General features: G+C 34.6%; 1 protein-coding gene and 1 long non-coding RNA gene across 3 annotated transcripts in view; both read right to left on the reverse strand.

Moving 5' to 3' along the window:
• Positions 1-27,337, reverse strand: part of ARFGEF1 (ADP ribosylation factor guanine nucleotide exchange factor 1) — a 144,854-nt gene that overhangs the window by 95,070 nt on the left and 22,447 nt on the right. For both annotated transcript variants that reach the window (XM_032847874.1, XM_032847875.1), the window contains exons 2-4: positions 2,188-2,218; positions 1,510-1,666; positions 174-320 (exon numbers count right to left, since the gene is read on the reverse strand). In XM_032847874.1, coding sequence (XP_032703765.1) covers positions 174-320; positions 1,510-1,666; positions 2,188-2,218 — 335 coding nt within the window. The remainder of the gene's footprint in view (positions 1-173; positions 321-1,509; positions 1,667-2,187; positions 2,219-27,337) is intronic.
• LOC116861355 lies at positions 9,471-26,739 on the reverse strand. Its single transcript, XR_004381464.1, has 3 exons — positions 26,527-26,739; positions 13,987-13,991; positions 9,471-9,485 (listed from the first exon to the last, which is right to left on the reverse strand). It is a non-coding gene; the product is annotated as an uncharacterized LOC116861355 (long non-coding RNA).

A 27,337-nucleotide genomic window follows, 5' to 3' on the forward strand; every position in this document is an offset into this window, starting at 1 on the left:
GAACTCATTAACATTCAACAAAACCCCCCATATGGTGTTTAAAAAGCAACTAAATTACCTCTATTACAGCTGAGAAGCACATAAAATGATCTTTCAAAATATTTCCAAGATAATGGCTTCTGATTTTAAAAAATAGAGATTATGAATGACAAATTCACTATATAATCAGTTACCTTTATTATCTGCAACTGAACTCCTTCATCTGTTTGAGGACCTTGGAAGCAGCCACAAATTGTTTCAATAATTCTATCAATTAATTTTTTGCCTGGTGTTGTACTATCTGGAGCATTGCCAGTCAAGTGCCCATAAGCAATAAGTTTCTGAAATGGGAAAAGAATCCAAAGATCCCCATTAAGCTAATAAATATGCTAATTAAATATACATTAAAATTATATAATTCAGTACTATTAAACTTTTTACATAAAAACATTAAAGTAAAATCAAACCCAAGGCTTTACCAACTTTTCCTGAAGAAAACTTTATTAGCTATAAACATGTAAAATTACTGATATTCATAATAACCACAAAAACATAATAGCCACAATAAAACCATCAGGCAATATTTTGAGAAAGCCAGGTCTCAGACCTTATCTCTGATAAATCAGAATAGCTTACTGCATTCTTCCTAACCACTATTGATACTGCTTTTGTGAAAGCTGTATTAACACATTTAAGTGACTCAAAATCTCTTTCCACATCAGATCTGTGAAAATGCAGAAAACTCAATTTCCATGCACTGACTATAAATCACAGATTTGTTCATTCATTATCCATTATAGCCCTGAAAGCCTTAGGTATCATAATTTTAATTTTTCAGGGAAAACAAGGTTATAAATCAAATGAACTTAATCTATCTTCTGAAAAAAATCATATGAATATGGTCTTTTCCTAGACATTGAAATATCAGTTCAATAGGTATAAGTTCCCAAAGAGTAAAAATACCTAAAAAGATAAGACCCCTCTATCTGGATATTTTACAAGTATCTTAAGTCTTAAGAGAATCCTCTGTGTGTGTGCATGTAAATTAAACAGGATGAAAGATTTCACGAATTTTTCTGACATAAATGAAAATCAGAGCTTTAGTCTGGCAGTAAATATAAATACTAAACTGTCAATATTAACCTATTGCTTTAAATAAAACAGAAGGCATTTAGTAAAATCATTTGCAAATGACTTAGTAAAATCTGTAGATCATGAAATATGTAAATAAAGCAGCAGGTTAAAAGTCTTACTGTTCTTTCATCTCACTGATGGAAAATGAGACCAAATTGACACTTAGTAAAGATAATGTGTCTCACTAAGCTAACTAATGATTTCTGTTACCCTTAAACTAGGAACATTTTTTACAGCTATTATTTTCTCTTTCTCAAACATAAGCAACCATTTGGTCTCCTATCACAACAAAAATATTCAAGGCTTTCATGGAAAATGTCTGAATCACCAATTATGAGTAATGTTCAGAAACACATTCAATTAAATAGTTTTTAGATAATGACCTTTTACACATACCTGTAAACAATCAAGAGATGTACTAACTATACGAGGACATTTAGACTGGCATGCCAATTCAAAGGGTAAGAAGTACTTGTCTGCTTCAATAAAATTTGTCTTTGATTTTACTGGTGGAAGGGTGCTTGATCCACCTTTCGCTTCTCCATGAGGAGGACTAAAGGAAAAAGAAGAGTCCGAATAGAATATCACATTTTTCATATTGATGATAAATTCATATAAAAATACAAAGTTTCAGTTCTAAAGGGAATTTTACTAAATCAACTTTTATCTTCCCATATTTCATACGGGTACCCAAACCCCAGGGAAATTTCAATGTGCTACAGGTCAAAAGCTAGTGGACAGACCTGTAACTAAACGCAAGAAAATCAAATAAATTAGTTATTTAATTACTTAGAAAGTATTTAAATTATAAAACAATTAAATATTTAGTAATCCTCCTAAATACGAATCAAAGTTTTTAAGCGAAGACTTTAAAACATTATCAGATGGTATTTCAGGAATACCCTTATATACTTATTTATGAGATCTTCTGCTTACATTTCTTAAGCCATTTTTTACTAGTTGTATTATAAAGATCACATACAAAAAATCTACCACATATAGGTGATTATATTACTATTTTGGCCAAGATATGTCTGCAAATTATTTTTACTAAAGAAAAGAAACCTCACAAACCTCTGTTTTTCAGTTTCCGCTTTTATTTCCTCTGGGGAGAAAAAAGAAGCATATGTTAGAAAACATGACAAAAGAAAGACCATTAAGTAATTTGATTATAGGCTTTGTAAACTCATTTGTAACTTCTATAAGAAGTTGGGAAGAATGCAAATTCAAAAGAAATTCAGTACTAAAATTCTCTTGCTGCTAAATGCATTAATTTACACAGTTTAATGAAATACAGTTTAATGTATTTCAGTTTAATGAAACTATACAAAGGATATATATTAATAACCATAAGGTTAAATACAACTGCGGATTACTAATTCCCAAAGAATTTCTTTTCTCAAAGTAGATTTTTTTTGGTCAAGTAACTATACTAACCAGAAGCATTAATATTGAGAATGGAATATTATGTATTCAAGATATAAAATATAGGGTACATGTTCAGTGAGGGGTTAAAAAAAAAAAAAACCTCTACATGTAATCACTCCTGCAATTATCTCAAGATATCAGTCCAGGACTATAACTTCTTGACCACGTACATGTGCTGATATTTAACCAATATTTCTACTTACGACTACATAAAGCACTATAAAATACACATGCCCGGTCCAATGGGAAATTTTCCCTTTTGTTGTTTATAACTTATGAAATGAGGTAAATTAGGTAAATCCAGCTCAGGTCATGATCTCAGGGTCCTGGGATCGAGCCCCGCTCAGGCTCTCTGCTCAGTGGGGAGCCTGCTTCCCCCTCTCTCTCTGCCTGCCCCTCTGCCTACTTGTGATTCTCTCTCTCTCTCTCTCTCTCTCTGTGAAATAAATAAATAAATAAATAAATAAAATCTTTATATATATAAAAAAAAAAAAAATTAGGTAAATCCTACCTGTAATAAAAGACCCTTAAATTTAACTGATAGGCTTGGGGGGTGGGGGGAATGTCTGGTTAACTGATTAAACCTGTCTGAAAAAAGTTGGAAAGTAAAACAGTCAAATATAACATTTATAATTACTATGATTATAACCAATAGTTCTTGAGAACAAACTATGTACCAACATAATTAAGCCTCACAGCCCTATGAGATTTGTACTAACATCTTCATTTTAAAGATCAGGAAAGTGAGGCACATAGAGGTTAATTCGCTCAAGGGCTGCATGGCTTGGGTGTATGGCTAATCAGGTTTCACAACTGAATAATCTAATTCCAGATCTTGGTTTCTTAACCACTCTATTACACAGATGTATCTATGAATACTGAATAAACGTGTTAAATTTGGTATTAAAAGAAACTACTAAACTATAATTTAATAATTAGTAAAAGTCATCTGGAGACTATATAAAGTCCTTTATAAAGTGGTTTTGTCAAATTACTTTGTCATACACACACAATTTATTCACTACCTACTCTGTGCCAAGCATTTGGTATTTGGTGTTTCAGTCTAGTCTTCTGTGGATTAAAGCTCTTTCCATTTTACCAGTGGTAGAAGTGGAAGGGGGACAATATGAAAACAGTAACTGTAGATATTTAAAATACTACTTTAAAAAAGCTCACAATATCTGATACTAAAATACTGTACAGTTCACCAATGCATGTAATTAAAATTAATTTAAATCACCTTAAAAATACAGTACGAATGAAGGAAAAATCTATTAACTGCCCCCAAATCTTCATTAAAAATTTTAAAACCCTATTTTTCATTTTTAAAATACTAATTGGCAGTTTTTGTAGAAGGTGAATTTCCATTTATAAAAACAGTAGGAAACAGGGTATTCTGGTTAATAATACATCAGTTAAGAACATCAGAAGTAGCTTATTTTAAATACCACTATGATTTCACACCACTTATTACTAAATAGCCGTGTGACCTTGGGAAACAACCCTCACTTCACTACTAGATGATGGCAAAAGTCTCTTATATTCTAAAACATCAGTCAACAACTATGGCTCACATGCCAAACCCACCCACCACTTTTTCCTGAGTTTAAAAATAGTTTTTACAGCTGAACATCTGAACATTGCTGTCAATCAATTTGACAACAGGGTACACTACCCTTCAAACTCAGTGAAGGTGTTACTCCACCTAAGAGAATTCTCCTTAGACCAGGATTACAAAATATATACTCGATTATGATTATTTTGAATCTCGTCAATAAAAAGATCTGTGTAAATTTGTCTTTCTCCTTCTCTGTATAAATTTGGTTTCTCTTATTACATAAGTACTTACATAATATCCCTGATTTTTCTTCTTGGCCTGAAAAGCCCTTTATAGAAAAGGTTGGCTGACCTTTGCTCTAAAACATTAGGGTTCAAAGGATCTTATCAGACTCTATGAACCATTTTATTCTATGCTTCCATTATTTTTAGTTATTTAATTTTTTTATTTTTTTCTAAACACATAATGTATTATTAGCCCCAGGGGTATAGGTTTACACACCTCATAGCACTACCATAGCACATACCCTCCCCAATGTCCATAACCTCACCACCCTGATTCCATTATTTTTTAAATGTCCATATTTATCTACCTATTTATTTATTTATTTTAGTGGGGGCATAAAGAGAGAATCTCAAGCAGACTCCCCACTGAGCGTGTAGTCTGACAAGAATGCAATCCCACAACCCTGAGATCATGACCTGAGCCGAAATCAAGAGTTGGACATTCAACCAACTAAGCCACCCAGGCACCCCTAAATGTCCATATGTAAATAGTCTAATAAAACATACCCAACATAAACTACATTGAATGTAATGTTTCTCTAATTCAGATAGTACTATATTTTTTTTATCTCCATATATAAAGTTAGTAGTATTCAAACTGATCTGGATAAGTTTTTTTTTTTACAAGGAAATAAAACAATTTAACTTAACATTTCTAATGTTTCAAATTATCTTGTACTGAATAGGAGTTATACTTTTTCCTTTCCCTATACACTTATAGCCACAGTAAAAAAGTTTTAAATGTTTTGATAAAATCTTTTTTTTAAAGATTTTATTTACTTATTTGTCAGAGAGAGAGAAAGAGAGAGCACAAGCAGGCATAGTGGCAGGCAGAGGCAGAGGGAGAAGCAGGCTCCCTGCTGACCAAGGAGTCCATTGTAAGACTTGATCCTAGAACCCTAGGATCATGACCTGAGCTGAAGGCAGCCGCTTAACCTACTGAGCCACCCAGGCGTCCCTGTTTTGATAAAATCTTTAAAGGTAACAGAATAATTACAAGTTTTCCCACTGACAACTATCAACATAGCTTACATGGTTATCTTTCTGGTCCCACAAAATGCTTTTATTTATAGAATCCCAAAGACTGTGTATTCATTTTAACATGTTTCCTTTCTAAGCTATTTGAGACTACTTAAAGACATCGTCACTAAAAAGTAATCAAGATTAAAAGGACAAGGGGCAATAGGGGGAGGCAGAAAATAAGTACTTCTCAAAATATTTAACATAACAGTATGATAAGCCACAGTATTTTTTGTTTGTTGTTCAGGCTATAGGTATGTGATTCATCATCAGTCTTCTGTAAGAAGACTCACTACAACACATACCCTCCTCAATGTCCATCACCCAGTTACCCTATCCCACTACCCCCCGCCTTCCCCTCCAGCAACCCTCAGTTTGTCTCCTGTGATTAAGAGTCTCTAAGGTTTGTCTCCCTCTCTGGTTTCGTCTTGTTTCATTTTTTCCTCTCTTCCCCTATGATCCTCTGCCTTGTTTCTTAAATTCCACATAGCAGTGAGATCATATGGTAATTGTCTTTCTCTGATTAACTTATTTCGCTTAGCACAATATCCTTTAGCCACAGTATTTTAAAACAAGCTGAAATTTTTAAAGAATATACAATACTACTTTACATTTGTGCAGCAATGTAGAGTTAAAACATTTTCCACACATTACCTAATTTTATCCTCAAAGGGCAACTCTTCATTTTATGGAGGAGGAAACCATGTATCAGATTTGTTAAATAATAACTTTAAGGTCAGACAGCTGGTAAGTAGTGATCCAGAAACTAGTTTCTCTGGTCTTAGTTTATAACACAGGACACACTGTGTTATATTTAAGCAACCTTCTATTAACTAATGGAACTGAATGGAAAAATTCATTCTACAATTATTAGGATAAACATTATAAAGCAGTGCTTCTCAAAATATGGTCTCAGAACCAGCAGCATCACCACCAACCACCAGGACCCACACAGACATACTGAATTAGTAAGTATCAAATTAGTACTCTAGTGATGAGTCCTACAGTCTGTGTTTTTACATGGCTTCAAGGGGATTCTGATATGCAAAAAAGTTTAAGAATCACTGCTATAAAGCAGTTAAAAGAAATGAGTAGAAGATAGTTGAGTTTTATTCACCCTGGCTTTGGTTTCACCCACCCATTTATTTTAAGAATTCTTGGATGAGTGAGTGCATACTAAAAAGGAATTCCTTTGATTTTCTAATAATGAATACCCAGTAATACAGAGTTTTTGAGGCAATTATTTTAATAAATTAGGGCTTAGAAACAGTTTGCTTCATGTTGGCCTTCAACAGTAGAATCAAGAAGTAAATTAATTAATTCTCAATTATTAAAGAAAACACACCTGGATGAAAAAAATATTAAAGCATCAAATTAAGAAATATTAGCATACTCAAACTAAAAACCACATAGTGCTTAACTGTGAAATACTTTGCAATTAAAGTGAGAATCATGACAAGCATGACCACAAACAGCAAAATATTTTTTTTACACTGCTTTGGAAACACTAGACAACGCAAATAGACAATATTGGATATCGTAAGAAAAGTCATCACTTCTGAGCTGAAATAAGCTAAAAATCAGATGATGAATCTGTTCAGTGATAGGTTTTTAAACTATGTAGTCCTAGATCTTTAAAACTTTATTACTGAAATTCTTGTGGGAATTACTTTCTCTCTAGCCATTAAGTCTCCCTATTCCTTCAGAATGGGTTTTATAAAAATTTTTGAAAACTACAGAATCACAACCACTGCCTTATATATAGAAAGATTAAAACTGGAGGAAATGGGTCATTGGGAATTAGCATAAAAAATACAGATTTGAAGTACTTTGAAAGAAATAAAAGTTTATTCCTTCTAGGTACATTAAATAACTAGAACCAAGTGAACACAACTGATAAGGCACAGGACTTACTTAATGAACAGGAAAGAAAGATTTACTGAAAAATAACTGATTATACACAAGTTATATGCCTGATTCCCAAAGTGTATTAAATATTCCCTCACATAATATTATGCTATCAACCTGCTTAGCAGCTTTTCACCCAATGAAAATACAAATACAGACTTCAAAATAATACCAATACAATTCAACAAATTCCATCATCTATACACTATGAACAATTTAGATCTACCTCTCAAGACATTATTTTGTCTTAAGTATAGTTTGTAGGACAACAGTATTTACTCAGTGCAAACTAAACTGGTAATCTAAAGAAAAACCTTATAAGTGAAATAAATAGTTTATTTTAATAAACACATTAGAACTTATACATCCAAACTGCTGTCTCCTTCAAAGCAGCATGTAGGAGGATATGCATCAATTATCATAATAGTGCCAGTATTCAGAAATATTTGTGGAATTCATTGTTTGCAGTTCTTTCCTGCCTGTTTCTTTTAAATGAATAACCCCATAGAAGGAAAAATCTCTAGAAAGGGAATCGGGAGTCTAACCGCCAATTAATCACAGTTGGCACAGAGCCAAGTATGAAGAATGGTATGCAACCACAAAACAAAACTTCTTAACTTTATTCCTTCTTTGAACCATTTCAAATTGTGTGTAAGTTTATTTTAGAAAGAGAGAACACAACTCTCATTAGCCTCCAGAAGCCTGCAACCCAAACTATAAAGATAATATAGGATCAATTAAAAACAGTGATTTGATCAATTATGACTATATGTATGTGTGTGTGTGTATGTATACATATACATATATATATGTCGAAGCAACTTTTAACAAAAACATTTATTAAAAAACAAATGCACCATAAACTAATGATGAATTTTATGGTGACTAACATAACACACACAAAAAAAGAAAAATAATTATAGTGCAACATGAACAGTCATGAGCATTATAAAAGGGAAATACAGATTAAAGAACAAATATGGCTAACACAATGTCTTATGCATGGTAGCTGCTCAATAATTATTTGTAGAAAAATTTTTAAAAGCACAAATGCAGAAATTACTTTGAAAATAACATTCCTTTGGATGTATATATTCTACTAGGTTTACTTTTTCATACCCAATTATGTGACTTAAGAACCGCATTTTATACAGCTAAGGATTAAATAAAAATACAGAAGTTAAATAGAATGCTACAGTAACCTAAAGTCACATGGCCTAAACATGTGACAATAGGGATGAATAAATGTGAATTCCATGAACACCTCAAAAGAAAACCAATGAAACAATCTCACTTATCTAGGGGAGGAGAGGCTGTCAGCAAGCGGAGTTCTGGCTTGCATAACTGCATAATAGAGGTACCATTAACTTAGACACAAAATGCAGTTTTCTCACTATGTGAGAGAGTAAGGGTAAAGGAGCAGGGGTGAAGAAAAGGTATGTTTTAGTAGCGTTTTATTTTAAGCCATTGAAATGTTCAAGTGGCACTATTCAGTAGATACTAAGACATAAATTTGAAAATCAGGACATCGTGTGGCAGACTATATTAGTCTATACATGGTCAATGGTCACTATATTATCTCCTATCCCACATGGCTTCTGCAAAGTAACCTTGCAGGACTCCCTCCAAGATACAAAATCTAAATTCTCCTCACCTTGAATCAGGGCTAGTTGCAGAGATACATTTATAAGCAGCAGAATGCAGTTGGAAGTTAACAGAGGACAACTACCAACATGAGGTCAAAGAAGGGTAAGCAGCTACTACTTACCCATTACTGCTTCTGTTATAATGCTAGGTCTCCAGATACCTACTCTTAGAATCCAGCAGCCCTGACGTGAGAAGCCTAAGCCCCAAGGAGATTCCGTCAACAATCCCAGCTGAGCCCAGCTCTCAAGTCATTATAGCCCAGGCACCAGACTTCTAAGTAAAGAAGCCTCCAAAGGATTCTTGTACCCAGCCAATCACATCTCAGCCAGTCATTTGAATCTCCTCAGCTTAGGCCCCAGACAATGCGGAACAGCAACATGCCCTAATTGAAATCCTGTCACACAGAGAATCTGTAAGCATTAATAAAATAAAATTCTATTATTATTGATCTCAACTGCTTGAGTATCAGTGGAACTTTGAGAATAAAGGTGAAAGTGAAGGTTCCACCATTAAACAACAAAAGCCACCTAAGGGATAACTTACAAATAACTCAAACTTTGAATTTCCAAATTTAACTTTACACCTTTAAATTTTTTAATTACTTGTAACAGAAAGGCACTGTATAACTCTAAAACTTTTCAAATTTAGGTCTTCATCTCTGGCCAAAGATAATGTGTAATTTAAGTTCTCTAATGAATTTAAAAATTTTTTCCATAATAAACAACTTAAAACTAGGATTTAAAAAAATTCTAACAGACTGAAACTGATTCTTGAATGTCTGGCACATAAACTATACTGAGATCCTTGAGAAATATTTTCTAAGATGATGAAAACTAAAATTAGCCCACCAAAATCGCATGAATAGGAACAAGTTTAATAAACAAAAAAATCTCATATTTGTGTATTTTACAATTGGCAGAACAGTTTTACATATATCTTAGAATAGCATTCAGTATTACCAGCATGCCCACTTAACAGATGAAAAAGCCTGAAGCAACTTACACAAGATGACAAGAGGTGTACCGAGTGACTTAAGTGTGGTTTTGATAAGAACCAAGCCGAAATCAAATGGCTGAGTTTTAACAACTCATTAATGAAAAATATTATTACTCTTACAATGTTATCATAATTATTTTCTAATAAAACCACTGTGCTGCTTATTACTTCAGAAATAGAAGGAATCCTATTTCAAAAACCAAAACCAGAAATGTGACTTGAGTGATAAATATTCCAAATCAACAATTTTCTTTTCCATTCCAGACTTTATGTATAAAAAATATTAAAAATACAAAATGAAAATCTCAATACAATTCAGACCAGTGCCTGCCTAATTCCACTGAAGTATTAAATATAGGTAAAGCAAATATAAGAAAACTCAGTAAGTGAAAATAAGCATTCAAAGAAATAATGAATTATGAAAATGATCCTTTAATGGGACTTAATATTTAGATAGAAAAGAATGCAGTGGCTGTTCAGAAAAGAACAGAGTTATTGTTCCAAGTGCTAACACCCCTAGTGGTAAATAAACAATCAGATATTTCATAGATTCTGCACAGTATAAGATATAAAGAAGCAGTATTATGGGGGTCATGGAAGGAATACTGTATTTTAAGTCAGGGCCCTGGGCTTGGTCAAAGAAGTGGAATACAATAGAAAGAAATGGGCTGAAGGCCCAAAAAGACAAGAGTCAAAATCCCAGGTCTGTCACTGCATAAACTTTTTAAACCTCATTTTACAGATTTTTAAAAAAGGGGGGCGCCTGGGTGGCTCAGTGGGTTAAAGCCTCTGCCTTCGGCTCGGGTTGAGATCCCAGGGAGCCTGCTTCTCCCCCTGTCTCCCTCTGCCTGCTGCTCTGCCTACTTGTGCTCACTCTCTGTCAAATAAATAAAGAAAATCTTAAAACAAAACAAAACAAAACAAAACAGGGATGATAGTATCTAGTTGTCTATCCTGTAAGAATATTAGGTTTATTGAAGAGGTGTGAAAGTGCTTTGTTTGAGCTAGATTTAATCTTTTTTTTTTTTTTTTTTAAAGCAAAGTTTTAAATATGAAAAAGTACAAACAGGGGTGCCTGCCTGGCTGGCTTAGTTGGTTAACTATCTGTCTTCAACTCAGGCCATGATTTCAGGGTCCTGGGATGGAGCCCCATGTTGAGCTCCTAGTGCTGCCTGGAGCCTGCTTCTCCCTCTCCCTCTGTCGTTCCCTATGCTTATGATCTTTCTCTCTCAAATAAAATCTTAAAATAAAAAAGGACAAACAATATAAATACTGAGTAACCAACCACCCAAACAATTTTATGAAAGCATTTTATAAATGTATAACTCTTCCCAATTATAAGGAGGCTTTTAGAACAAACTGCTATAAGTTTGGGTTAGTAAAAGTATTTAAATTTGGGGGGCGCCCAGATGGCTCAGTGGGTTAAGCCTCTGCCTTTGGCTCAGGTCATGATCTCAGGGTTCTGAGATGGAACCCCGCATCCGGCTCTCTGCTCAGCAGGGAGCCTGCTTCCTCCTCTCTCTGCCTGCCTCTCTGCCTGCCTGTGATCTCTCTGTCAAATAAATAAGCAAAATCTAAAAAAAAAAAAAAAAAGTATTTAAATTTGGGATAGACGTATGTATAGTCAAAGGCTCCATTTACAATAGACAATAGAGGAAATTTTCAAAGCAACACATATGCTATATATAAATGCATGAACACTTGCTAAAAGAATTTGCTAGGAATAGTACTAGTGTTTGCCTAAAGGGAAAAAAATTAAGTGACTAAATAATAGGAAAAAACATTTTTCATCTTTTTCTTTGTACTTTTTAAACTTCACACTATACGTATATTTTAACTATTTTGAGAAATTAAATTAAAAAATCAAGCAAACAAGACAATAAATATTTTCATAAATATTTTAATGTTTGGCTTAATATTAAAGGCTGATATCTACTTACTTTTAAATCTAGAAGTAGTAATTTCCAATTTCAATGTTCCTTAAAAATACTATTATAAAATTTTTTTTGCATTATTTTTATTGAGATTTTTAGATCTTAGGGACTACTTTTCCTCATAAAAGCAGCTCTAATCTTAAAGGAAAAATGACTTAACCTCTAAATATTTACACTATACAAAATTTTTCAGGGTGTCTGGGTGGCTCAGTAGTTAAGCATCTGCCTTCAGCTCAGGTCATGATCCCAGGGTCCTGGGATCGAGCCCCACATCGGGCTCCCTTCTCTGCGGGGAGCCTGCTTCTCCTCTCCCACTTCCTGTGCTTGTGTTGTTCCCTCTCGCACAGTCTATCTCTCTCTCCTTGTCAAATAAATAAAATCTTTAAAAAATTTTTTTCAGCAATGTATCTAGTCTATAAATAAGTTATGCTCATTGTAGTCATAATAAAAAACATCTCATGTAATAATACATTTATGATTTTATCAGAGGGCTTACCAGTAGTTAGACAGTTAGACATAAATAAAATTATTCTCCAAAAGAAGTCTCAGTAAAATTATCTTAGTATAGAGTAGCAAAATTTTACACATATGTACATTAAAAAGTATAAGGAATAAGAATTAAATAACTGATGCAGCACTGAGTGTTTTGAGTTAAATACCAAATATTCTTATAGTCTAGCATACAGACCTTGAAATAAGAGCAATCTACATATACTTTGAAGAATGACATGTAAGTCAAAATTTGACCCATCACAAACACATATGAAAACACTAAATCTGCATTTCTCATAACTGTATGGCAGAACTTACTGAACACATACATTCACAATTTTAATCTCCAGAAGCACCACCATCCAGTCTATATCTTGGTTTGTCCTGGCACTTAACAACAAAGTTGCAATACTAAGGTAGAAAATCAAATGCTTGATTCTGCCCTTCCAAAATATATTCCAGACTTTGAAAATGTCTTTTTTGCATCTCTTAACTGTAAACAGACTTGCATACTGATAACCACACTTTTTTTTTTTGATACGACACTTTCTGTAGCACAATTTTCAAAAGCATGATAAAACAAGTTAAGTTATACATACGCATATTGTTAGGCTTCTAATACAACTCTGTATTTGAGGAATCATTTCATTGACTCAGTCTTTCCCTTACAGTTTTGATCTATAGTTCCCCCATCTCTATCCCCTCAATTAACCATCATTTCCCCCATGAGGTAACACAGGAGATTTTATTCTTCTTAGTAGTGCTCTTCACTTATCTAATTACTTGCTCTGTGTCTCCATTTCCCACCAGATTGTAAACTCTGCAAAAAAAAAAGGACCCACCCTGTCAGTCTTATGCATCAATTCATCTTTGGTTCTTATCACAAGCTGCACATAGTAACACCTAATGTCTACTGAGCGGCTACCAAACATTGGGTACTACTGCAGGTGATTTCAAAGTATCTTATTAGATCGTCCAGCAACTTTGAGATAGATGCTTGTTTTTCTGATTTATACAAGGAAAACAGAGATACCTAAGTGACACACCTGGGGCTACACACTTAGTGACAGGGCCAATGTTATTAACATAGTGGACACTCAGTAAATGATTGCTGAATGAGTAAGTGAATGATCATAAAAATCTAGTAGAGGATGTAAGTTATACATGAAAACAATTTTTAAAATTCAATATAACTTCAGGCTACTGAAATTGATAAAGGGTAGTCTGTAGACCTTAAAAAAAAAATTCTAAAATTTGTAAATAAGTCTATGGCAAATAATTCGCCTCATAAGGAGAAATGCAGGCAGTGGCTAACCTCAATTACTGGCTAAGTGACTTACTCCTCAGACCAGGCTTGAAAAGTAATACAAAACTGACTCAAATTCATGCCTCAGGAAAATCATAAATTACTATACCCACATCAGAAACTCAATATTCCAAAGTGTAAATTTTAAGTCCACCAATGCCAAGATTGTTCTACTTCTTAAAAATAATTAAGTACTAAATTTCAAGGAACAAGTAATAATTCATCTAAGAGGCCAGAAAAGTCAGAAGTAAAAGTAATAGCTAAGCAGGAAAGCCCTCAAAAAGAAGGTGCTACCTGAACTAAACCTCAAGGAGAAAAAAGAATTTAGGGAGGTACAAAGTACTGGTTAAAAAAAAAAAAAAGGAATGACAAAGAGCAAGTGAGATGAATGTGCATTGTGCATGGGGTGTTCAATTGGTAAAGATAGATAACCCTCAATAAATGAGAAGATAATCAACTTAAAAAATGGACCAGAAGATCTGAATAGACATTATACATCATATAAGCGAGATACATTAATGGCTAACAGGTACATGAAAGGATGCTCAATATGATTATTCTAGGGAAATGCAAATCAAATCCACAAGATGCTATTTCACAGCTCCAGAATGGTTATTTTACATTCTAAAGATATACAATAAACAACTGTTGGAGAGGATAGGGAGAAATGGAAACCCTTATACATTGCTGGAGGTAAATAAAATGCTATATATGTTCATAAAAAATAAAAAATTAAAAAGAAAAAAGAGAAAAGAAAAAAAAGAAAAAAGAAAAAAAAAGTTAAACATAGTTTGCTATATAACCTAGCAATTGCAAACTTAGGTACCTAACTAAAAGAAATAACATATATACACACACAGACTTCCATGTGCAGCTTTATTCATAATTGTCAAAAACTGGTAACAATCTAAGTGTCCACCAATGTGTGAATGCATAACCATATCAACTCAATACAATGGAATGCTACTCAGCAATAAAAAGGGACTAAATATTGTTAACAAGCTAGCACCAGGATAAAACTCATCATAAAACATTATGCTAAGAAAAAAGTCATACACAAAAGATTACATATTATATGATTCAATTTACAGGAAATGTCCTCAAGGGGCAAATCTACAAAGATGGAAAGTAGGTAAGCGGGTGCTGAGGGTAGGTATGGGATTAATAATTAAGAGATATGAGGGATTTTATAAAAGTGTTGGAAGTGTTCTAAAACTGATCTACGATGATGGGTACAGAACTCATTAAATTTACTAAAAACAACAACAAAACACTAAGTTGCACAATAGAAATAGGGGAATTATAGGACATGTAAAATATACCTCAATAAAGTTGTATTAAGACAAAAAAAGACTTCCATGATTGGATGTAGAGCGCAAATGCCATTTCATGTATATTCTGTAAGTAAACGCAGCCCAGTAAAGGGACTCAGCTAAAATGTAGGAGCCTTAAGCCCAGAAAACCAACAAAAAAACCTCCCATAATTGTGACGTGCTATGCAGGCTCCTGCATCAGAGGACAAAATTTTTTTTTGTTCTCTAAAAATTATTTCCTTCAGAAAAAAGAAAGCCATCTTATACTTGAATCCTTATTAAGTATCCCTTTCACAGTACATACACTCTTTTAACAATTTTTAAAAACTTTTATTATGGAAATTCCAGACACATTCAAAAGTAAAGAATAAATAATATAATGAATCCCATGTTCCATTATCCATCTGGAACAACTACCTTTTCACCTAAACACCCCGAACTACTTCATGCGCTCATTCTTTAACGAATTCAATTAAAGCAAAATCCAGGTATAAATCCATTTACAAATATTTCAGCATTAAATTACATTTAAGTTTCTTTTAAAAAACAATTATAAAAGTAACCCAAGATCACTTTAGAAAATCTGGAAACTACAGAAGTATATAAAGGAGAAAAAAAAAAAATACCAACCATAATCCCACCATACAGAAAACTCTTATTAACCTTATAATGCATAATGTTACCCCTACGCACATTATTTTTAATGTAAACTTACATAAGTATAATATATATTATGGAATGTGTATGAATTTCAAGTGTTCAGTTTGATAGATTTTCCTTTACCAAGATAACTGCATTAGTTGATACTTTCCTTTGAAAAACTGAATGATTTAAGCAACTGCCTTAATATTATGTAGATACTTATGGTTTTGTACATAAACTGTCTATATATACATCTCCTTGCCAAACACAATGTAGGGGATAAAAACATTTACTGACTATATATACTGTGTCATTTAATCCTGTAATAACCCAAAGAACTAGGCATTACAGATGAGAAAGGAGACCCAAAAGACTTGATTACTTTCTTGTCTCAGATCTAACAAATGGCAGAATCAGAAACATTATTAAAAAACTGTCAGGGCTTTTGTCTACCATATCATGGCATCTATCTAAATGAACAGTATGAAGTAAACAGAAAGAATGCTGATTCTTCTCTTATTCTAAGACTACTAGTTCTTTTTGCTTTTTGTACAACACTTATAACCACCCTAGACAATCTAAATAATAATGTAACTTCTTTAAAAGAGTAGCTTAAATAAAATGTGCAATAGTGCAGAAAGTCTTAGGACATCACCAAAGTAAAAAAAGAGAATTCTAATAACCAAACAACTCAAATTTCTTTAGAATTTTGTGTGTTTACTAGCAAATTCTAATATTTTAAGTTTTATCTTTGGTCCTTACCTTATACCATATTAAAAAAAACACACAAAAAATAAAAAATTCAAAATGCATCAAAGACCTAACTATAAGAGCTGAAACTTTAAAACCCTTATAATAAAATATAGAGGAAAAGCTTCATGAAACTGGATTTGGCAATGATTTCTTGGATAGGACACCCAAAGCACAGGAAATAAAAGTAAAATTAGACTACATCAAAAGTAAAAACTATGTATAAAAGGACATAATTAACACAGCGAAAAGTCCACCTAAGGAATGGGAGAAAACATTTGCAAATCATATATCTCAGAAAGTGTTAATACTCAGAATGGTATTTAAAAAAAAAAAAAAAAAACCTACTACTACCCAACAATGAAACAAAAAACCTGATTTAAAAATGAGCAAAGAACGTGGAAACACATTTCTCCAAAGAAGGTAGACAAATGGCCAATAAGAATATAAAAAGATGTTCAACCATCACTAATAATTAGGTAAATATAAATCAAAACTACAATGAGATACCACTTTATCATCATTAGGATGGCTTGCTGTAAAAAAAGAAAAGTAAAAAGGGTTGGTGAGGATATGGAGAAACTGAAATACTGCTGGACTATTTATGGGAATATAAAATGGTACAGCTGCTACTCACGACGGTAGGGAAATCCCTGAAAAAATTAAAATATGATATGATCCAGTAATTCCACTTCTGAGTATACACCCCAAAAAATGAAAAGCAGGGTCATGAAGAGACAGCTGTACATCCATGTTCTTATAGCAGCATTATTCATAACAGCCAAAGATGGAAGCCACCCAAGTCTCCTTGACAGACAAATGAACAAACAATAAATGTCGTATATAAATACAATGTATGTATTATACATTTGGCCGTATAAAGAAAGGAAATTCTGACATATGCTATAACATGGAACCTTGAAGACATTATGTTAAGTGAAGTAAACCAATAACAAAAAGACAAATATTGTATAATTCCACTGATATGAATTACTTGTAATAAATTCATAGAGACAGTAGTTGCCAGGGGTTAGGGGGACGAGGGAGAAGAGATAATTATTTAGTTCTACAAGACATAAAGAACTCCAGAGATTAGTTACACAACAATGTGAATGTACTTAACACTACTGAACCACACACTTAAAAATGGTTAAGACGATAAATTTTATGGTATGTGTATTTCACCACAATTTCAAAAGAAAAAAACATAATTTGTTTTGGCCAAGATGTAGTAAGTCCCATCTTCACAAGTCCAACCTCTTAGAACTAGGAAATCCTAGAGCATGTAATACAACAAAGGAAGACTGAATGGTAGAGAAGGCAAAGGTAAAGAAGGGCCTTGAGACTGGAGGAATAACAGAGTGGTGAATTCCCCAGGTTTTCTTTCTGCCTCCTATATATCCCGATAGCATGTTGAAGAAGCCTGTAACTACCTGTAACTACTGTAGTTGCCGTAACAACCTGTAACTACCAACAGGCACAGACTCCCCCACCCCCAAAAAAAAGCCTCAAGAAAATTCATCTTCCTCTAGCCAAAGGACAGGTATAAGAACAGCCAACAGAACAGAAAACTTTATTTAAATATTATCTGCCCAACTGTTACCAAAGACTAAAGGAAAAACTGCATCTGCGGTGTTAATGGGGCTGAAGGGGGTAGCTGGACTTATACTCCCACCTGTGGCAATGGGGCAGAACAAGTGACCCTAAGCTTTCCCCACAACAGTAATGTCAGCAAGGCTGAATGGGCAGTTTAATTTCCAATCCCACAAGACTGCAAAGAGAAGAATAGAGTGGTGCAAAGGTGGCGCTAGTGGGCAATACTCTATCTTTAGGAATAGCGTTGGCAGGGTCAACACCCAGCTCAGCAGCAACTAAGTAGTTCAAGTAGGCCATTTGCTTTCACCCACCCTGGTATCATTAGTCCCAGGAAGGAGCTGAACATCCAAACCTACCTGGATATACATACTATATCTAAACAGGGTGACTATTTGCAAAATGAATATTAAATAGCATCCAGAATCTCTCAACATAACTCAAAATATCCAGGACACAATGGAAAATCACTCATGATACCAAGTACCACAAAAATCTCAACTTCAATGAGCAAAGAGAATCAAAAGATGCCAACTCCAGGCAGACAAAGACATTAGGATTATCTAACAAGGATTTTAAAACAGCCATCATAAAGATTCTTCACTAAGCGATTATAAACATATTTGAAACAAATAAAAAAAGTAAAAAGTCAGCAAAGAAATGATATAAAAAAGAACCAGATGGAAATTTAAAAACTGAAAAATACAATACACAAAAGTAAAAACTCACTGAACTGATTCAACAGCTAAATAAATATGATGGAGGAAGGAAATCAGTGAACTTGAAGATAGAACAATAGAAATTAACCAACCTGAGTAACAGGCAAAAAATAAGGGGAAAAATGAACAAAGCCTCAGAGATCTAGTAAGAATAACAAAAAATGTATTATTCATATAACCAAAGTCCCAAAAGGAGAGGAGAAAGAGTGAATGCAGGGCTAAAAGAGTGTATGAAGGTAACAGCTGAAGACTACCCAAATTTGGTAGAACACATGAGCCTACAGATTCAAGAAGCTACGAAAACCCAAACAGAGTAGGATCCAAACAAACACGTGCCAAGACCCTTAATCAAACTTCAGAAAATTAGGGACAAAGAAAAAAATTTTGAAAGCAAGTAGGAGGAAAAAAAAAAAAAAAGATGTATTACCTATGGAAAAACAAAGATTCAAAGACAGAAGATTTCTCATCAGAAAATATGGAAGCCAACATTTAGAGGCAATGGCACATTTCCAAGAGCTGAAAGAAAAGAACTGTCATCCAAAGCTCTATACCCAGTGAAAATATTTTGAAGGTATGAAGGTAAAATCAAACCCTCTCAAAAAAAGGAAAAGAAAAGGTTTATTACCACCAGACCAACACAAAAAGAAGTTCTTCAAACTGAAAGGAAATAGTAAAGAAGAAAATTCGAAACACCAAGAATGTAAAGTACAAAAATATGGGAAAATGTAACACTATCTTTTCTCCATTTAAATTTTCTAAATGATATTAGACATTTGAAATAAAAATAAAACACTGTTTTATGTGGTTCCTAACATACGTAGAGGAACTATTTAAAACAATACTACACAGAAGTAAGAAAATGGGACTTAAATGGAACAGCTAAGCTTTCTACACATTACTCAAACTGGTAAAATATTGACATCAGTATACTCTGACAAGTTACATATGGATAATGTAATATCTAACATAACCACAAAACCAAATATTGAGATACACTCAAAACTCTATAGAAAAACCAAAATGGAGTTCTAAGAACTGTTAACTAACCCACATAAAAGCAGAAAAAGTGATACACACACACAAAAAAAAAAAACAAAAGTAAAATGGCAGTATTAATCTCTAACGTATCAGTACTACATTAAACGTAAAAGATCTAAACACAATAATTAAAAGAGAGACTTTAGCAGACCAATTTTTAAAAATATGAACCAACTCTATGTTATCTACATGAAACTGACTTCAAATATAATGATAAAGATAGGCTCCATGTAAATGAATGAAAAAAGACTGACCACATAAACATTAATCAAAAGAAAGGGGGGGCCTGGATGGCTCAGTCGGTTGGATGTCCGACTCGATTTCAGCTCAGGTTATGATCTCAGAATTGTGAGACTGAGTCCCACACTGGGCTCTGAGCTGGGCCTGGAGCGTGCTTGGGATTCTCTCTCTCCCTCTGCCCCCTTCCACCATGCATGCACTCTCTCTAAACTAAATAAATAAATAAATAATCTTTAAGGAAAAACAAAACAGGAATGTCTATATTAATGTCAGATGAAGTAGAAAAACAAAACAAAAAACCAGAGACAAAGAACATTACAGAGTAATGATAAAAGAGTCAACACACCAAGAACAGCAATCCTGTATGTGTGTGCAACAAATAAAAGAGCTTCAAAACACATGAAACAGAAACCTCCAATTTTAGTTGAAGACTTCAACACCCCTCTCACAACAATTAATAGAACTACTAGATCAAAACTGAAGAACTGAATAACACCATCAATCAACAGAACCTAAATTTATAGAATACTCTACTCAACAAAAAAATGCACATTCTTATCAAATGCCCATGAATATCAGCAACATGATCCATATCACAGACCACAAATTAAACTTCAACAAATTTAAAAGAACTAAAATCATACAGAGTATATTTTCTGCCCATGGTGGAATAAAATCAAAGAATCGTGGGGAAATAAATAGTATTTCTGAACAATTCCAGGACCAAAAGAAGTCCTGAGTAAAATTTAAAAATACCTGGTACTAAATAATAATAAAGTTTCAACAAAAGTTTTATGGGACACAGCTAAACTGTACTAAAAGAGAACTCTATAGCAATAACTGCTTCTATTAGAAAAGATATCAGGTGGGATTTATCCTTGAAATGCAATTAATCAGTATGATACACCACATGAATAAAGGATAAAAAGCATACAATCAGCTCAACAAATGCAGAAAAAGCATCTGATAAAGGTCATCTTTTCATGTTAAAAAAAAAAAAACTCTCGGGACGCCTGGGTGGCTCAGTTGGTTGGGCGGCTGCCTTCGGCTCAGGTCATGATCCCAGCTTCCTTGGATCGAGTCCCGCATCGGGCTCCTTGCTCAGCAGGGAGCCTGCTTCTCCCTCTGCCTCTGCCTGCCATTCTGTCTGCCTGTGTTCACTCTCTCTGTCAAATAAATAAATGAAATCTTAAAAAAAAAACACACACACAAAAAAAATCACCTCTCAAAAAATTGGGTACAGAAGGAATGTACACATCAACATAATAAAGAACCATATATGACAAGCCCACAGCTAACATCACTCTCAACAGTGAAAAGCTGAACTTTTCCAATAGGACTGAGAGAAAGAGAAGGATGCCCACCCTCACCACTTCCATTCAATAAACTACTGGAAACCCTAGCCAGAGGTATTAAACAAGAAATAAAAGAAATCCAAATTAGAAAGAAAGATCTAAAACATGTTTACAGATGACATGATTTTATATATAGAAAACCCTAAAGATGCCACCCAAGAACTGTTAAAACGAATAAAGGAGGGCTGGATGGCTCAGTTATTAAGCATCTGCCTTTGGCTTTGGTCATGATCCCAGCGTCCTGGGATAGAGCCCTGCATCTGGCTCCTGCTCAGCGGGAAGCCTGCTTCTCCCTCTCCCACTTCCCCTGCTTGTGTTCCTCCCTTGCTGCATCTGTCAAATAAATAAATTCTTTTAAAATAAAAACTAATAAAGGAATTCAGTAAAGTTGCAGGATACAAAATATGTAAGAATTAGTTTCTATATGCCAACAACAAACTATTAGAAATTTTCTATGTAAACAAGATACTCAGAAACAAATTTAAGCAAGGAGGTGAAAGATCTGTACACTGAAAACTCTAAGACATTAATGAAAGAAATTGAAAACAACACAAATCAACAAAAAGATATTTCATGTTCATGGACTGGAAGAATTAATACTGTTAAAATGTCCATGCCATCCAAAGCAATCCACAGATACAAGGTGATTCAGGTCAAAATGTCAAAGGCATTTTTTTTCACAGAAATAGAAAAAAAATAAACAATCCTGGAAGTTGTACTGAACCACAAAAGATCCCAAAGACCCAGAGCAACCTTGAAGAAAGAATGAAGCTAAAATCATCATACTTCCTGATTTCAAACTATAAAGCAAAAGCAGTCAAAAACAGTATGGTACAGACATAAAAACAGACACACAGGTCAATGAAACAGAAATGAGTCCAGAAATAAACCCATGCATATATGGTCAACTAATCATCCATGAAGGATCAGAGAATATACAATGGGGAAAGGATGGTCTCTTCAATAAATGGTTCAGGAAAACTGGATATTCACATGCAAAAGCATGAAACTGGACCCCTACATTATACATGCACACAAGAAAAATCATTTCAAAATGACTTAAAGATGAACATAAGACCTGAAACTGAAAAACTCCTAGAAGAAAATTCAGGGAGTGGGGGTGCCTGGGTGGTTCAGTGGGTTAAAGCCTCTGTCTTCAGCTCAGGTTATGATCCCAGCGTCCTGGGATCAAGTTCCGCATTGGGCTCTCTGCTCAGTGGGGAATCTGCTTCCCCCCCTCTCTCCGCCTGCCTCTCTGCCTACTTGTGATCTCGGTCTGTCAAATAAATAAATAAAATCTTAAAAAAAAAAAAAAGGAAAATACAGGGGATCAGCCTCTCAATGCTGGTTTTATCAATTATTTTTCAGATTTGACACCAAAAGCAAAGGCAACAAAAGCAATAATAAACAAGTAGAACTATGTCAAACTAAAAAGCTTCTCTACAGCAAAGGAAGCCATCAACAAAATGAAAAGGCAATGTACAGAATGGGAGAAATTATTTGCAAACCATGTTTCAAATATAGGATTAACATCCAAAATATATAAGGAACTCATACAACTCAATAGCAAAAAGACAATCTAACTAATAAATGGGCAAAAGGCCTCAACAGTCATTTTTCCAAAGACACACAGATGGCCTACAGGTACTTGAAAAGGGAAATGCAAAAAACCCACAATATATCAGGTCATACCTATTAGGATGTCTATTAAAAGAGAAAATAAAGCTGGTGATACATACTGATGTGGCAGTAAGGTGATATGAGGACATGAAAGCTTTGCATTAGAGGTCTCCCAGACTTTATGGTTTCTTTGATGGTCCTGATCTGTATTCCTAACAGTACTACTATAACCCTAAGTAGAGCACTTTCCTGAGTTCTGAGAATTGTTCCGGCAATCTGACGAGGAAGTGGGAACCTCAAATGTGTAGCCAGTTGGTTAAAAGTACAGATGTCCTAGAAACTCTAGAGCTTAGGGCTAGTGTTTTGAGTGAGGACAGTTTTGTGCAGGACTGAGAACTTAACCTGTCAAATGTGACCTCACCTTGGGTAGTCAGTATCAGAACTGCACTGCACAGACATAGACAGCAGCCCAGGAAAAGAAAATACAGAGCCCTACCACTTCTGAATACACAAGTAAATATCCTCAACAAAAATATTGGAAAATAGAATCCAGTAACCTAGGGAAAAAATTATATACCATGACCAGGTGGGATTTATTCCAAAGAGCTACAGTTAATTTGATATTCAAAAAAAATCAACGAATGTAAAGCATCATGTGAAGAAGCTAAAGAAGAAAAATCATATGGTCATATCAACTGATGCAGAAAAATCATCTGACGAAACTCAACATGATAAAAACTCTCAGCAATCTAGCAATAGAAAAGAGTTTCCTCAACTTTTAAGAATAGCTACAAAAAGAAAAAAATAGTGAGTGTGCAGAGAAACTGGATCCCATTTGCATTGCTAGTGGGAATGTAAAATGATACCACCACTCTGGGAAACAGTTTACAGTTCCTTCTAAGTTAGCCATGCAATAACCATATGACCCGGCAAAAAATCTGTACAAGAATGTTCATTCATTCAGCTTTGTTCAAAATAGTGAAAAACTGTAAACAACCCAAATGTCTTTCAGTGGGTAAATGACTAAACAAACTGTGGTACATCCACTTCATGGAATGCCACTTACCAAAAAAAAAAAAGGAACAAACTACAGATACAAGCAACAACCTGGATGAGTCTCCAGGGAATGACGCTGACTGGGGAAAAAAAAAATCCCCAAAGGTTATATACCATATGATTCCATTTCTATAACATTTTTTAAATGACAAATTTTAGAAATGGAGACAGATTAATGGTTGCAGAGTTTAGGAATGAGTGGATATGGTTATAAGGGATCCTTGTGATGATGGAACTGTTCTGGGTCTTGACTAGGACAGTGGATACAGGAACCCATGTGTGTTAGAAAATCATGTATAGCTAGCCCACACACACAAATGAATATATGGACAAGGGGGTAAATCTGAATGTGATGGGAGGACTACTGCAATGTTGGTAGCAGGCTGTGACACTGTACTGTATTTTTACAAGGTGTTACCATGGGGTACACTAGATAATAGATACAGACATGATGTCTGTATTCCTTCTTACAACTGCATGTGAATCCATTATTATTCTAAAATAAAAAGTTTACCTTAAAAAATGGAAAGAAAAAAAAAAGAGAGTAGCTACAACAGACTTGTGGGGAAGATGGGGAAGTGGGAGGACCCAAAGTTCACCTCATCCCACAGATAACTAGATAATACCCACACCGGTATTTAAAACAAAAACAAAACAAAACAAAAAATGACCTGAAGACTAGCAGGCCAGCTAAATGTAAAGAGGAGGTAACAACAAAAAGTATATAGGATGGGCAGAGACATGGACTAAAAACACCACAGGACTGTCTTGAAAGGGAAGGAGACTGTGGGCGTGGAAAGGGGAGAGGCAGACTGACATGAGAGAGCCTACGTAAAGAAGAAGAAACCAGAAGGGCTGAATTTCCCCAATTCTTACAATCAGTGACCCTTAACACATGGAACTTTAAAAATCAGAAGGCCCCTGGGACAGCAGGGAGGGCAGAGTTCCCTCCCTTCAAAAGACAACACAACAAAGAGCCCCCTCCGAGACACTGCATAGAAGCAGCAGTGTGAAAAAATGCCTGGGGGACACGGAAGGGAAATTTGTTTACAAATCTCAGAGCAAGTGATGGAAGAGGGCAAGGATCTTTGGAGACTTCTCTAGGAATAATGGAACTGGCAGGCACCATTTCCCTACCCTGCCAGTATACATACATGGAGCACAGACACCTGAAGGAACTAGTGTGGGGCCATCATTCACGATCTAGCTTGCTAACAGTGCACTGGGCCCCAGAGTTATCCTGCGAACACAAGAGGACTGAGGTCCAGATCCCCTCCAATAGCAAGCTCACCCTTACCCTGCTGGCACGGAGTGCCTCACATCCACATTTTCCTGCAGTTTGGTGATACTCCATCTTTGGCAAATGCATGGCTTGATGTAATTTATACCCAAGGTAGCCACAGACTGGCCCACTAACAATACAGGGAACAAATTCTGCCCACAACAGGCAAAGAGAGCCATTACAGATAAATGGACTAAAGAGAAAAAGGGCTCAGCCACAACAGCATGGCCCATGCAGCAACACATACAGGAGATACCCAGAAGTGCCAGGTTCTGCTAAGCAGGGACACTGCACTTACAAGGACACTACAGGACCTCTTCTTCATAAGACCACTACTTCAAAGAGCAGGAGACATAGCTGACTTGCCTAACACACTGAAACAGAGTTGGACAAAACGAAGAGACAGAGGAATATGTCCCAAATGAAAAAGGACCAAATCATAGCAAGAGAGCCAAATGAAATGGAGGTAAATAATATGCCTGACAGAGAATTTAAAGTAATGTCATAAAGATATTCACTGGACATGAGAAAAGAGTGGACAATCTCAGTGAGACCCTTAAAAAAGAGAAAACTTCGAAAGGTACCTGTGAGAGATGAAGAACTCAATAACTGAAATGAAAAAGACACTAGATGGAAGAATAGATTAAAGGAAGTAGAAGAATGGACTGGTGACGTGGAGTACAAAGTAATGGAAAGCAGTCAAGCTGAACAGGAAAGGGAGAAATAATCATAAAAAATGAAAACAAACTTAGGGAACTCTGACACTATCAAACATAATGACATTCACATTATAGGGATCTCAGAAGGAAAAGAGAGAGAAAAGGGGCAGAAAATTTATTTGAAGAAACAACAACTGAAAATCTGGGTAAGGAAACAGAAATCCAGATCCAGGAGGCACAGAGAACCCTGAACAACCCAAGGAGGTCCATATAAAGAAACACAGTAACTAAAATGGTAAAAAATAGTGATAAAGAGAAAATTTTAAAGCAGCATGAGAAAAGAAGACAGTTACATACAAAGAGAACCCCAAAAGGCTCTTAGCTGATTTTTCAGCAGAAACTTGGGAGGCCAGAAGGGAATGTCATGATATATTCCAAGTGCTGAAAGGGGAGGAAAACAAACATACAAACAAACAAAAAACCTGCAGCCAAAAATACTCTATCCAGCAAGGCTATTATTCAGAATAGAAGATACAGTGTCCCAGAAAAACAAAAGCTCAAGGAATTCATAACCACTAAACCAGCACTCCAAGAAATGTTAAAAGGGGACTCCAAGTGGAAAGGATAGACCATTAGTAGGAGTTTAAAAAAAAAAAAAAGTAGAAAACACAAAAGCAGCAAAATTAAGTTTATCTACAAAAACCTGTCAAGGGCTTCACAAAAGAAAAGGATATAAAGTATAACACCATATACCTAAAATGTGGGGAAGGATAAAAGTAAAAATTTAGTGCTGTTAGAATGGGTTCAAACTTAAGTAACCATAAAGTTAAAGTAGACTGCTATATGCATAAGATATTATATACAAAACAATGCAACCACAAATCAAAAACCAGTAACAGATAGTATGCAAAAACAAAACCAAAAAAAGAGTAATCCAAGCATATCACTAAAGAAAGCCCACAAACTGTGAGAGAGCAAGAGAAGGAACAAAGAACTACAAAAACAACCATAAAGCAAATAACAAAATAGCAATGATTAATTAAGACTATATATGAAAACCCACAGCTAACATCACACTCACTGGTGAAAATTGCTTTTCCCCTAAGGTCAAGAACAAGACAAACTTTTATTCAACATTATACTGACAGTCCCAGCCACAGGAATCAGACAAGAGAAAGAAATAAAAGGCATGCAAATTGGTAAGGAAGAAGTAAAACTTTCACTATTTGCAGATGACATGGTACCATACATAGAAAACCCAAAAGACACCATCAAAAAACTACTACGACTAATAAATGAATTCAGTAAGTTTGCAGGGTACAAAAATCAACATACAGAAATACACTGCATTTCTGTACACTAATAATGAAATAGCAGAAAGTAA

This window comes from Lontra canadensis, unplaced genomic scaffold (genome assembly GCF_010015895.1).
Source record: "Lontra canadensis isolate GAN:19392208 unplaced genomic scaffold, GSC_riverotter_1.0 scaffold195, whole genome shotgun sequence".
Taxonomy (NCBI): Eukaryota; Metazoa; Chordata; class Mammalia; order Carnivora; family Mustelidae; genus Lontra; species Lontra canadensis.